Source organism: Spodoptera frugiperda, chromosome 28 (assembly GCF_023101765.2).
Source record: "Spodoptera frugiperda isolate SF20-4 chromosome 28, AGI-APGP_CSIRO_Sfru_2.0, whole genome shotgun sequence".
NCBI lineage: Eukaryota > Metazoa > Arthropoda > Insecta > Lepidoptera > Noctuidae > Spodoptera > Spodoptera frugiperda.
Window position 1 is genome coordinate 3,897,996 of NC_064239.1, and position 15,146 is coordinate 3,913,141.

At 35.5% G+C, this 15,146-nt stretch overlaps 1 protein-coding gene across 4 annotated transcripts in view; it reads right to left on the reverse strand.

The window, feature by feature from the left end:
• The window catches only part of LOC118265574 (phospholipase A1-like), a 33,105-nt gene that overhangs the window by 12,055 nt on the left and 5,904 nt on the right, over nt 1–15,146 (reverse strand). For 2 of the 4 annotated variants that reach the window (XM_050706101.1, XM_050706100.1), the window contains exons 1-6: nt 8,934–9,081; nt 8,592–8,637; nt 6,754–6,997; nt 6,153–6,304; nt 3,993–4,255; nt 3,556–3,712 (exon numbers count right to left, since the gene is read on the reverse strand). In XM_050706101.1, the coding sequence (XP_050562058.1) occupies nt 3,556–3,712; nt 3,993–4,255; nt 6,153–6,304; nt 6,754–6,997; nt 8,592–8,637; nt 8,934–8,973 (902 nt within the window). In that variant the 5' untranslated portion in view covers nt 8,974–9,081. Of the gene's footprint in view, nt 1–2,493; nt 2,633–3,555; nt 3,713–3,992; nt 4,256–6,152; nt 6,305–6,753; nt 6,998–8,591; nt 8,638–8,933; nt 9,082–15,146 lie in introns of those variants that run through there. The other 2 variants (XM_035578516.2, XM_050706102.1) reach the window with 2 other exon arrangements.

The following is a 15,146-nucleotide window of genomic DNA, read 5'->3' on the forward strand; positions in this document are numbered from 1 at the left end:
GATTAGGAAGGCGGGTAATTGGGCCTCCGGTAACCTCACTTACACAACGAAACAGAACGCAAGCGTTGTTTTACGTCGGTTTTCTGTGAGGCCGTGATATCACTTCGGTCGAGCCGGCCCATTCGTGCCGAAGCATGGTTCTCCCACACTTACTTACACATACTTGATAAATTAACTTTTATTCGGCAATCAACTCTAACCACCGGTCATCCCATCCATAACCCAGTCCTTAGCAATTATTTTTGGAACAAAATCGTGACTAAAGATAGGTATAAATAATCATTAGATGTCAAGTAATATTAAGTATAGGAATTGTCTTAATTTAATGACTACTACTATTATTAATGAATAATAGAAGAAAGACTACGAGTTTGTAAATGTCACCTCAATTCAGAATAACCTTTTGTACTATAAATTGAGCACCAGTCAAGGACAAAATAGTTTCCGTGGGTGTCTACATTACTTATTCATGCTTCACCCATGGTTGTCTGCCTTTTCCTGACAAACCGCCGTAAAAGGACAGTAAAAGGTCTAAGAGCCATATATTAACGAGTGGACTACTACAAACTGTTTTTTTAATAATGTGTTTGTGTATTTATACATTTTTAGTTTTTTATTTTAATGTTCTGATTGTTTTGTATTATAATCGTTGTTATAGAAGTGTGTTTAGAACACACACATACAACCCACGTCTTTTATCCCGGAAGGGGTAGGCAGAGGTGCACATCATGGCACGTAATGCCGCTATACAATGTACACCCACTTTTCACCATTTTGTGTTATAAGTCCCATGTAATAGTGGGTGAGTGCAGCAATACTTTGTGGCTGTGACGCCACAGACGTCCATTCTAGACTTCTCGCTAACTCTATACTACTAGAAACTATTCGTTTAAAATATACCAAATTCTGTCACTGTGTATTTGTACCATGTAGCTTCCAAACCTCTACGATACCATGTGACTTACAGTGTGGGAGAGCCATGCTTCGGCACAAATGGGGCGGCTCGACCGGAGTGATACCACGACCTCACCGAAAATCGACGTGAAACAACGCTTACGTTGTGTTTCGTTATGTGAGTGAATTCACCGGAGGCCCAATTCCTAATCCTCGATTCTCCAACAACCCTTAAATTCCTAACCCCCAAAAGGCCGGCAATGCACTTGTAACGCCTCTGGTGTTTCCAATTGCTTACCATCAGGTGATACGTCTGCTCGTTTATCGGCGTGTTCTAAAAAAATGACTATGATGAACAAACAGTTTTCAAACGTAGTCTATAGTACATAATGCTTGCGTCCACGTGTTTAGCCAGTGTACTGAATGACTGCAGCCAATGGGCGCTCTGCCAACTAAAATCCCATCTCTTCAATAACGACCAATAAATAAACAAACGTTTAAGCCCGTTTAGTGCTGGAAAATAAACAGTTATCTGCTGTAAATTTTTCATTTTCTGGTCTTTCGGAATCTGTTATTCCGAAAGACCAGGAAGAAACTTATAATAACTTTTTTTTTTATGGGACATGCCGGTAATCGAGCAGACGTATTACCTGATGGTAAGCAATCGCCGCCGCCCATGGACACTTGAAACACCAGAGGCTTTACAAGTGCGTTACCGGCTTTTTGGGAGTTAGGAATTTAAGGGTTGTTGTTCGGGAATAGGGATGGGGAAGATTGGGAAGGGGGAATTGGGCCTCCGGTAACCTCACTCACACAACGAAACACAACGCAAGCGTTGTTTCACGTCGGTTTTCTGTGAGGTGGTGATAACTTGAAATAACGTAATTTGTAATTTTCTATTTCAGACTTGCATAGTGTCAAGTTTCGAGATCAGCAGTACATACAAATTATGACTCTATTTACATAATTATATAAGAACTTTTTTCACTTGCCCAACAACAATATTGACAAAAGTAATTGAAATCGTATGGTCCTACATAGAGATCGGAAAATCTTGGCGTCGATGAGCAAAAATTAAATAGGTACTATAGGTGAGTTTTCAAGGACCGATTTAGTATTCAGCCCCTTGTAATTAGGTTTACGATTTAACTAGGGTTATTATACCAGTTATTTAAGTCAGTAATCAGAAAACCTCTTTAATATTTTTTCTAGCTAAAAATCACAGTGTACTCACGTATTGTTAATGGAGAAAAGCTCTACTAGGTTAGTAATACGTGAGTAAACCGTGATCTTTAGTTAATTATGTATATCTCACGATAAAATATTTTTTCTAAATCTTACATTTGATTCATGAATTTAATGATTGATATGAGATTTAAATTACAGAATATTGAATTTATAAACCAGCTGCATCAAGGATTAGGAATTTGGAATATTGAAATTTTAGAATTTTGTTTAATACAAAATAAGACTATTTTCACCTCAGGTGTGATGAATACCTCCATTTGGTCCATCATGAGACTTAAAACATAAAAATCTGCTTATATTTTTTAGACAATTGTGTTGCAAGTAATAAATGAAGTTAATCAAATAAAACACTTATATGCAATACGTATGTATTTTATATGCAATACAGCAAAATATTATTATACATACAATTTACGATGGTTTTGTTCCCGCTTCGCCTAAACCATAAAGTGGCTCTGAGTTGGTGCGTAAATAGAATTTTCCTGGGGGGCTGTAAAATTAAAAATAAACGCAAATAATTATACACAAAACCTTAGGCATTTACCCTTTATTTCTCTTGTTATTGAAATGATGAGTGTTGATAAAATGTCAGAATACCTAGACGTAGTTATGTCTCAGAATATCTAAAAAATTCAATATTTTATTTTACCTACGATCAAATACCGATATTAGGGTCTAGAGTGAACTAACCCAAAAACTGCATTATTGAGCTATTAGCAAATCTGTAATGAAGATATGGAAATTGTTTTATAAACCACACAGAAGTAGACATCAACTAGGCCAAATCATAAATAAAAGTACACAATAGTACGCCAAATACAACTATATGTAGATGCGGAGCTGCGGACTACCTAGCGGGTTACCGGGGCTCCGGCTCGAAAGCAGGAGTAGAAATGGGGTAGTTTTGGTCAGTAAGAGTCTTATACTCCCTCTCACCTCGCCCAAGGCAAGAGAAGTCATAGGATGATTTTATTCGCTCAAAAAAGAAAAAAACTATATGGAGATAATTGATCGAAGTAAACTAAATATTATTTAAGAGACTTTTAACAATTTTCTATAATAGAAAGATTTTCCAAAATTGTTGTGATGTGGTGCGTCCGAAACTACAAGCGGCTAAAGTATATGTACTTTCTAAGACTATTTAGACACAGGTGACATTTAAACAGGTAAAAGAACCATCGTAAGGAACTTTTAATTATTATAGGTTTTAAATTGCCATCCTACATTGTGAAAGCGTGGTGATTAATGTGTGAGAAGAGCCCTTTGGTCAGCAGTGGCCACTTATAGGCTGTAATGTGATGTGAGTTAATGGGCCGTTCTAGTTAGCTAATCAAATAGTAGGTCTGTACTGCTATTACTCCCTTTACGCAAATGAAATTCTGGATATTTTATACAACTGTTTAAAAACCTTACCTTTGGGTTGCGTTGTAACTGAGACAAGTGAGGTTTATGGGTGATCCTCCTCTGGCCACCCAATCAACAGAGCTACTGGCTTGATTGCCTATCATCGTACACATATATTGCACGACTTCGACCCACAACGACACCATCCTGCGGTGACTGCAAAATACTGGCAACAAATAGCAAGAAAACAAGAAATCTGTTGAATTTGGAAGAGTAATAAATAAATAATTGTAATTTATTATACCAACCAATGGTATAATAAATTACAATTATTTATTTTTCAAACATAGGCAATCTTCTATATAGTTTCATTCTTAGTTTTTAGTTCTTAGTTTCACTCTTTAGAGTTTTGAACTAATTTTAATTAATGAAATATGTAATATGAAATAAATGAAATGAAATAAATGAAAATTACGTTAATATTAAAATGTTCCATTTATACTTACTTATAGCATTAAAATTCAAAGTTTGTAATGCAGTGATTGGCTTTAATACTGTATTAACTAAGCCACATCCAGGTTGGTAACCTAGCAACGTATACGATACGACGTTGAAGAAGAAGTCGTGTGTTCCGTAGGGACTCATCATACCAAATCGGAGCCAATCTGAATGGCATCCTATCACATGTATGGCGTCAGTTCTCTTTATAGATCTATATATATTATTTTTAGGTTCAAATAGCTCTTTCGCTGCGTCTAGACCTACGATCCTGCAAGCAGAAATAACTTTACTATAAAATTATATACCTATAGAGCCCTAATTAGAAAGTAATACAGTAAACCGATAAATATTATTAAGAGATATGAATAATTGTTAAGAAAACACATGTACATAATATGTACCACTCAGTTTCAGAAACTCTTGCCAAATCAGAAATCAAACAACACAACGTCTCTAACCTAACATGTAGGTTAAATGAATTCTAATTCCTGATATAAATCATAGAAACGAAAGACAAAAATCGTATTATTTTATGATAGTAGGTTTGTTTAATTAAGTTTTTATTTATTTTAATGCCGCTTACCTTCAATATATTTATTAGGACTTAACAAACGTTTCAGAAAGTACCAGGTTTAACCATACGTTTACGAACGCAATTATTACAAAAACCAGCCAAGTGCGAGTCGGACTCGCCCATGAAGGGTTCCGTAGCAAGTATATGACATATTATAAAATTTATAAAATAACTTAGTTTTACATAGTGTTTGTATGAACGACAAACTAATATTTGCGTTTTTTGAAAATGTATTATTTCTTAAAAACTAATAATGATATCTGGTTCAAACCAATTTTCGTTGTAAGTTTCTATTGAAATCTACAGCATATATTTTTTTAGGCTTTCTCACACTCTTATTTTAAAAGTTAGAGGGACACAATTTTTTCCACTTTGGAAGCGTCTAACTTTCAAACGATTGATTTTGACGAAAAATGGTTTTAGAAACCTTAATGTCTTTTTTTAAGACCTATCCATAGACACCCATCGCGGATAGGTTAGCTGAAAAATATATATATTTTTTTAATCAGTTCTATTTATGGAGTGCCCCCCTTTAATTTTTAAATTTATTAATTTTTATTCAAAATTCGAATAACGGTTACCGGAATACATCAACCTACAAAGTTTCAACTATGTAAGCCTAACAGTTTCAGAAATAAATGGCTGTGACATACGGACGCACGGACGGACGGACAGACGGACAGACGGACGGACAGACATGACGAATCTATAAGGGTTCCGTTTTTTGCCATTTGGCTACGGAACCCTAAAAATGAATTTACAGGCGATTAATTGATTTTTTTTTTGCATTTGCATAAAACATATAATATTTTTTATACACTAATATTATGCGAAAGTCTGGATGGATATCGGAACAATTGAATCTTCAAAAAGATAAATTATAATTATAGCCGGTATATACAATGTGATAGGTTTCGGACTTCTAACCCGTTAAGGCTGAGTACTACATCTAATTTTATGGACAAAAGTGGAGGAGTCGAAGGGGTCGAAGCCACAGCCCTTAAAATTATGGCTATTTTAATATTTTGCTTACTTTAGTGATTTCAAAGGCTGTATGCGTCGTAGTACAGAGGTAATGAAAAAAACAACAAACGGTAGCTAATAACCTTGGCTAACTAATTCATTACTTTTTTCATATGTTTGATAATGTTTTGGTGACCAACCTGAAAAAAAATAATTTCTAAATAATCTTTACCGAAAAAATCGCTATTTTTCAATATTTTCAATTGGGGTTTCAAAGCAACCCCATATTACTTTTTTGTCGATAAAATTTGATGTAGTACTCAGCCTTAACGGGTTAGAAGTCCCACACCTATCACATTGTATATCGGTCGGTAATATTTCTTATGAGAGAACGCGTTATTATCGCAGGTTTGTAAGGTCGTTTGCGTCCTGATACAAAACACTCTAGAACTTAAATCGCGCGATAATAACGCGCCTGTGTGGAGGAGTCTTACAGTCTGGAATATAATATATGTTTTTTCCGGAAAAGCGAACACAGCCACGGTCAGAAGCCATGCAGTTGTAAAGAAAATATATGCATTAAGTTAGCCTTTTCAATCTACGATATAATACATGAGTAAGTACGTACAGAGGTACTGAAGTTCCAAGATGTATTTGAACATAATATCCAGCTTGACCACACACGTGTGCGCCCAAAGACATACCAACCAATACTATATTTCCAATAGGTAGGCCGCTAGCCGTCAAGATCAATAAAGCTTCTCCTAATTGCGGACCAACCTGAAATAATACAATAACTTGAGTCAAAACTAACCTTCACCTTCATTATAAACTAGCTGATAAATCCACGGATAATTCAAACAAAGCGAGAGATAATAATGCTTGGTCGGGGACAGCAGTAGCAACCCCACAAACTTAAAGTTAAGGTTCTATTGACCCACACACGGCACAAAAACAACATGGCGTCTTTTAAAAATATAAATCCCATGTAACATTTCAATGGACTACTAGTATTGTCTAACCTTGCATGCGTATTGCGTAAGTATTGGAATAATTTTAAACTATCTGCCTTTAAATACTTCATAAACTTGGCCGGTTAGGCTACTGTTTGGAAGGACTGATTAATATTGTTATTTTACGTCATATTATAAAATATCCCTTTAGTTTCGTATTTATAGTGGTGCACATATTGCTTTAACATTTATTATAATATTATGTCATTTACTTACGATTGCGGTATTTTTAGCCGCTCTAAAATAATCTGGAAATGCAGCTTCCTCGGACCAGTTAACTAATACTACTCTATCACCTTTGTTTATGGTAGCTTGAATAAATTGGTCTGTGCCTTGGGTTGTTTCGTTACCCCCGAATCCATGGACATAGATATACACTGTTCTATTTACATCGATATATTCTTGATCAATGAGCTGTGAGGCATTAGCCCAGCTAACTTCTAATGAATTGGTCATCGACCTATAACAAAAAGAAAACATTACCTAATAAACTACAAAAGCGAAGTGTAACATGCGGGACACCCGATTGGAACGAAGAAATAACTATTATATTATGAGGTATCACACACACACAATGTCACGCCTTTTATCCCCGAAGGGGTAGGCAGAGGTGCATATTGAAACGTCAACACGAAATAAATAATAGCCTGCTATACAATGCTGGTATTGGAGAAGAACGAGCAAAACACTCATTTTTTTTATGAAACAAGAGCTGACGTATTTAGGAGTTCGCCGCCGCCCATTGACTTAACACCAGAAATACAATGTTAGGAATGCTAATATAATTGTTCAATCAGTTCACTGATTTTCCAAATATTTTTTTCCAAGAGAGTCCCATTTCCACCAAGTCAGGATCTGATGAAGGAATCCTAGAGAAACCGAGGCGAGGGGAACTTTTGAAAATTGTAGGAGCAAGTAATGCATCTATTATATTTTTCAATAAAGATTTATAAACACTCCAATTTAATAAGGGTCTGGAGTAGACCTGGTGTAAGAGCTAACAAACAGTCGAGGGGAAGCTTTAACGGTTTACAGTAACTACCTTGTGTTTGGGCTTGATTAATTTGTGTTGATACCTACATGTAGTGGAACCGTCGTTGAGAGTCTGTTGATGAAGAAGTGTAATTGTTAAGTGATAAATGATATTTATTTTTGCAAATAGGTTACAATGTAACTCTTTTACACGTCAATCTTTCAAATAACTAGTTGAGGCCGAAAGAATTTCCTAGATCGAAATTTGAGCAATCGGACTATCCTTTATCTTCCAGTGAAATAATCTATTAGTTTGTAGTATGCCCGTTTACATAATCTACATTTTATAAGTTTAAAATTTCCTTTAATTCAGATCTAGTATACTAATTGGTATTTTATTTATTATAACATTTAACACCTAGCTCAATGAAGAATTTCTGTGCCTTGGACAGTCGAAAATGCGGTTTGGCTAAATTGTTTTTACCCGACTGCGCCAGAAAGAGGGTTATTCGAGAGTATGTATGTATGTACATATGTATGTATGTATGTATAATTATTTGGCACGCTCTGCAGCCTAAACTGCTTGATGGATTTTGGCTTGAGAGGTGTCGTTAGATTCGTATTTACTGTGAGAGTGACACTGGATATATCAAAATAATAAAAAAACAAAATGGCGGATTTTTGGCGCCAAATTCGAATATTGCTCCCTCCCTAGCCTGAACGACTCGATGGATTTCAGTTTGATAGAGGGGATTTACTGTGAGAGTGACACTAAATATATCAAAATATAAAAATAATAAAACTAAAAGGAAATAAAATAAAATAACTAGTATTAAAGTTCCCTAAGAACAGGACGATCCTCCGACCAGGCGAGGTGATCATGCCTGGCGGGCTTTCAGCTTTTTAGTTAGCACTTTTTTGTCTTTGGTGTTTTGAAGTCGATTTTTTATAGTTGGCAATTAAAAAAGTAAGACTGACGATTATTTAATATTTCAACAGGTGGGTAAAGAATAGCATTATAATCTAATAATCAATGATATATAAAAAGGGCAGGATTGTGATGTGATTGAGGTTAGACTTACCCATTATAACCTTTGAGAGTCATGCCTCGCGTGCTCTGCAGAATAGCTGTAAAATTCAAAATTATTTCAGCGAAACTTAATATTAAAATGACATAGCAATATTTTTTTCGAAAGACAGGATAAGATGGAACTGTATTTTAATAAAATATAATTATATTTTGATTGTATAGGATCCGCGTAGGGGTGTTTGGCTACTAACTTTTTAAGTTCTATCCAACAAAACTAGTCATGTAACTAGTCATATCACAGGTGCTTATTAAGAAAGGAATTAAGAACGGATACAATATGTTTTGAACGAAGTGAAGAGATATTTAAATAAAAAATATATTATGTAAAACTTACCTAAAAGGACGACTGCGGCTGTCCAAATGATCTGAGCCATTTTGATGGATTTTTTTTTATGTTGAACTACTGAAGTTACTCTCAGCTCTGTAGTATTAACACTACTTGCCTTAGTGTGAAAAATTTCCTTTTTATGCTGAACTTAAGTTGACATTTCGATATAGCTACTTACCTATGTTGTATTGTATTTAAAGAAATTCATAGGTACAGGGTGATTGTTTTTAATTAGTCGTTTAACCGATGGCTATGATACGGTTACCAATAAATAGATAGGTATGGTATGTTGTACCGTAGTACCACGGACTGATGTGGGAGGGAGATGAGTAACATAGAAAAGTATAATAGTGTTTTGCTATATACAAACATCTATTATTAGTAGTGTACTTACTCTCCTAATGTTAAGATGCATTTTTGAGATATCTTTTGTTAATACATTTAATAGATTCGTACGAACTGTGTCAAGATTGTAAAATATTATATCTACCACACATTACATAATTAATTAATTCGTGATTAGGTTCTTATATGCATCATAAAATACTAGGCTCCATCAGGCCAACTGGCCTATCTGGAAGTTATTGGGGGAGGTCTTTGTCTACAGAAGCCGTCTTGTGACTTATAATTATGTTAATGGCGATTATGATTAATCACTCTTTTTTTTCTCTGTCTGGTCGATTGCCATATTTTAAACTATACAACGTGTAACAAAAAGGGGGTATACATATCAAGTACACGGCTTCTAGATAACATAACAAACGATACGGTAAGGACTTTTTAAACTCATTTTTTCATGGTACCAAGTTAATGAATTTTTCAAATCGCGTCGCCGCGTGATTCAAAATTAGGTAGACAGGTACTAGGCGATCAGATTGACAGAATAAATGTTTCGTAATATTAGCGGATGATCCCTGTAGTGTTATAACACGTTTGTATGATTTAAAATTAAGAACCATGCGATATCAAGTATTTGGTACAAAAAATTTTTAAACGTATTTTGAGCTGAAATTTCGTGTAGAGACTCTAATCAACCTTGTTTTAATCAGCGCTTCTTGATGTATATGGGTATTTTGTTACACGTCGTACTAGTACAAGTATACTTGAATTATCAGTTTAGCTAGATTTGAGTGCTTTTCCACCAGAGCCGCGGCTGCTCGCTCGCAGCCGCCTGCTCCTCAGCCCGCGGGCCGCCTCGCACCTACGTGATTTTAAATTACGCTATCTATAGTGGTAGGACGTACAAGACTACGTGGAGTTGGTTTTGTAGTAATTCGGTTCTGTTACTAACTTTTATTCCACAACATATTACATTTTTAACCAACAATATTATTTTATTGTAACTTTCGTGAGACATACTAAATTAATTACTATGTTATCGGCTTATTCACGAAATTGTTTGACGAGGAACTCGACTAGTTTCAAGCCATGCTAGAGGCTCATATTCATGAGCAGCATTCCGCGACAATCGCCGCGTCGTGTGTGAAACTAGTCGAGTTCCTCGTCAAACAATTACGTGAGTAAGCCGATAACATAGTAATTAACAATATTATTTAATTGTTACACAAACTATAGCAAATTTGTTTGGCCAGAATTATGTATGTACAGTACAAGTTCACCACCACCATTTCCTACATAAGTCATTATGCCATTAATGTTAAGCTAATAGTTATTAGGACTACTAACGTTATGTGAATCAAATTTATGCCCAAACAAATCTTTAAGATGATTATGCCAACATGTAAAAAGTATGCCTAAAAAATTTTCTAAAATATTATTATGGCAAAACAAATTGTGCGAAAATCGTTATGCCGTATATATTAGGACAAAGAACATTATGTGAAGAAGGGATCTCTAGCAAATTAACATGCAATTTGTCGTGGTGGCACAGAGGTTCAAGATGCCCGCTTTTCATGCTTGAAAGTGCGGGTTTTTCGAGTTATATTCTATACAATTTTCGAAGATTATTGAAACACCGCTGATAAACGGTAAAGGAAAATATCGTAAGAAAAACTGTGCTTATAATTTTGAAATCGCCAACCCGCATTAAGCAAACGTAATTAATGTTCAAACCTTCTCCGTGTGAAAAGCCTTTGGCCAGCAGTGGCCACTTATAGGCTGATGATGTGTATGTGTGAAATTAACGTGAGCGCCACCGATTGCTTACCATCAGGTAAACTATCTGTTCATTTACATCCCTATCCCATTAAATCATAATAAACTCATTAGACATCGTGTTCTACCAACGTTAAACTTCATACACAAACACGAGACAAATCTTATTTTAAAAACTAGAGACCTTCTATAATATAATTTTATCAATCCTGGATGTTTATATTCCTTATCGGAAAAGGCTACAATAATTTTGTAACAAGAGTAATGATGGTGTATCTGGCTCATTCTCCCTAATGAGTGATAAGCTTCACTGATAGACACACTAATGCAAAATTTCAATCTTGACTTTCACCACTCTCATGCAGGCTTTTCCCATATGTTACCTATTATTGGAAGCAAGTATAACAGCTCACACATAGGACCCACTTAGTTTTTAGTCACATTTCCGTGGTGCTTGGTGATTAGACTTCTTCCAGTTATGCAGTCTCTTTTGTGCCTCTATTTATTCTGTCTCCTGCATTAAATTCACCGTATTTTTTTCTTCTCTAATAATATCTTCTGATTTATTTCGTCCCGGGATCCAGACAGTCATTCATGTATCTGGGACGCGACGGACTTCAGTGTTCCGGTGGTTTCAGGATTGTATCTACTGTAAATCCTGGCTTATAGGAGTTGCTGCGGTTAAAGGAGGTTATGGTGGGCTTGTCCCATGAAGAATAATCTTCCATGCAGCTTTTAGCGGCGACCGGCTCGAATAAATAAACCAATCAGAGCGCCGGACGAGATCTCGTTTCGATTACTTTTAGCATAAAGCAAACTCGTGGTAAGGAAACTGGTCCCTAATGTTAATTATTATGTTTTATGTCACTTACGTTAAAACTTTCCAAAAATGATCACTCTGTAGGTACATGAATATTCATTAAGGATCAACTGTGTCAATATTGAACAATTCTTTTGTGAAAATAAAAATACTTTTATCTACTATTTTATAATAGAAAAGTAATGAATATTACTAAACAAATGTGAATTGAATGTTATTTTATGACTAATCTAGGTTTTTTTTTTTTTTGTCAATTGCTACCTATCCTAACTTCTAGCATTATTCTAGTACAAAAGTGTCTTGAAAGTGACAATCATTCCTGATTAGTAATATTTGTGAATATTTTAATGGGTAAATGATGATGAATGAAAGATATTCAACGAGGCTTAAAATAAAAATACGTAAAAGCCTACCTATACAATTTTCGTAGACAATATTATCTTACTAATATTAGAAATGGTAAATTTGGGTATAATATGTTTGTTACTCAGTTACGTCAAAACGACTGAAGGATTAGGGGTAGATTATAGTTTGGAATAACACATAGTGTATTTTTTTATCCCGTGCCGTAAAGCCGTGGTCAGATTATTAATACCTAACCATATGTTCCTGAAGGGACACAGAGTTTTTCTGTTTACATAAAGTGTTCGATCTGTAGACTATACACTGGCAGGTACAATAGACACTGACATAAAATCAAGACAAAATAGAGGATATCAATAGATATTTAGGGAACAGCGAGTAAAGTTCCCTAAGAAAAGGAGGATCCTCCGACCAGGCGAGGTGTCACTTGTCAATGTGTCGCCACAGATATAATAATGTTAGTAGTCAAAATTTAGAAATAGAATAGAAATGTGTGGTCATTCAGACAATTAAAATGGCTAAAGGATATATAATAAAGATACATACTTAATGAAAGCTTTCAATTCCATTTAATTATTTAGTTGCAACCTACAAAAACTTTACTCTGAATATTCACTTAATAATATTCAATTGATCCAAAAACTAGATATTGGTAGTTATATAACTACCAATATCTAGTTTTTGTATATTTTAATAAACCTCGATCATTCGCGCGGGATGCTATGAGCACCCCAAATCATGAGTACACAGACGATGTTGTTTAATAAGAGATCCTGGCTGATCAACATGATGGTGAAAAATCGTGTGCAAAAAGTAAAGTGAACATTTTATTCAGAGTATTTGATTTGTCTAAAAATGACATCATTTCCCAAACTAAAGCAGTTGACTCAGAATTTATCATTCCATATTACATTTTTTTTATGGAACACGCCGATAAATGAACAGAAGTATCACTTTATGGTAAGCAATCGCCACCGCCCATTGACACTTGAAACACCAGAGGCGTTACAAGTGCGTCGCTGGCCTTTTGGGGGTTAGGAATTTAAGGGTTCTTAGGGAATTGGGGATTGGGTAGATTAGGAAGGAGGGAATTGAACCTGCAGTAACCTCACTTACACAACGAAACGCAACGCAAACGCTGTTTCACGTCGGTTTTCGGTGAGGCCGTGGTATCACTCCGGTTGCGTCAGCCAATTTCGTGCCGAAGCATGGCTCTCCCACACTTAGGTCCATGACATTGATGTTTACCTAAGGTTTATTATATACTGTTGTTAGGTAACATAATTTTTAAATATGTTCCAAATAATACCTACCTATGTACCTATGTACCAAACGTACCTAAGGTAAACATCAATGTGTCACATAAGTCAAACAGCCACCTGCATAAAAAATAAATAATTACGCAGGTAGTTGCCAGACATTGTAAATACGCGTAATGTTATTTAGAACATATTATTTCAAAAACTGTGTTACCTAACAACACTATATAATAAACCCTAGGTACACACCAATGTCATGTACCTATGTCAAACAGCCAGCTGCATAAAAAATAAATAATTACGCAGATAGTTGCCAGACATTGTAAATACGCGTAATGTTATTGAGAACATATTTCAAAAACTGTGTTACCTAACAACACTATATAATAAACCCTAGGTACACACCAATGTCATGTACCTATGTCAAACAGCCAGCTGCATAAAAAATAAATAATTACGCAGATAGTTACCAGACAATGTAAATACGCGTAATGTTATTTAGAACATATTATTTCAAAAACTGTGTTACCTAACAACACTATATACCTAATAAACCCTAGGTACACATCAATGTCATGTACCTATGTCAAACAGTCAGCTGCATAAAAAAATAAATAAATACGCATATAGTTGCCAGACATTGTAAATACGCGTAATGTTATTGAGAACATATTTCAAAAACTGTGTTACCTAACAACACTATATACCTAATAAACCCTAGGTACACACCAATGTCATGTACCTATGTCAAACAGTCAGCTGCATAAAAAAATAAACAATTACGCAGGTAGTTGCCAGACATTGTAAATAAGCGTAATGTTATTGAGAACATAATTCAAAAACTGTGTTACCTAACAACACTATATACCTAATAAACCCTAGGTACACACCAATGTCATGTACCTATGTCAAACAGTCAGCTGCATAAAAAATAAATAATTACGCAGATAGTTTCCAGACATTGTAAATACGTGCAATGTTATTGAGAACATATTTCAAAAATTGTGTAGCTTGAAGGTGCGTCTAGACTAGACGAACTGAGCACGAGCGAAGCACAGGCGGAGCCATTCTCGACTTCGTCGTTCGCGGCGTCAAGTGTGGACGAACCAACGCACATCCCTTTGCGCGAGCGCGAAGCAAATCCCTTTGTGTTCGTCAAAAGGTTGATTTACATCAAACGAGCGAATGCTCATTCTATCCCCACTACAGCTAATTCTTCTAGTGTAAACAGGCGTAGAGCATTCCTTCGTTGTTCTTAGTGCGTTCGCAAAGATTCTATGGAATATTCTAAGAATGCTCGCTCGCTTGATGTAAACGGCGCAAGAGCGCGCGAACAGTTGCTTAGAGCGTTCTAGCGTGTTCGGACGTGCTCGCGCCACTGAGCGGTCTCATCAAAGCGTTTTAGTGTTCTAGCTCTAGCTCTATGTTCGTTTGATGTAAATCGATACATCTAGCTTTCGTTTACACTAAAAGATTACGAAAGAATGCTCTTGTTCTAGCTCTATGTTCGTTTGATGTAAATCGATACATCTAGCTTTCGTTTACACTAAAAGATTACGAAAGAATGCTCTTGTTCTAGCTCTAGCTCTATGTTCGTTTGATGTAAATCGACCTTAAAACCGACAACAGGCGGAACGCAGCTGACCACGAACGAAATGCTCG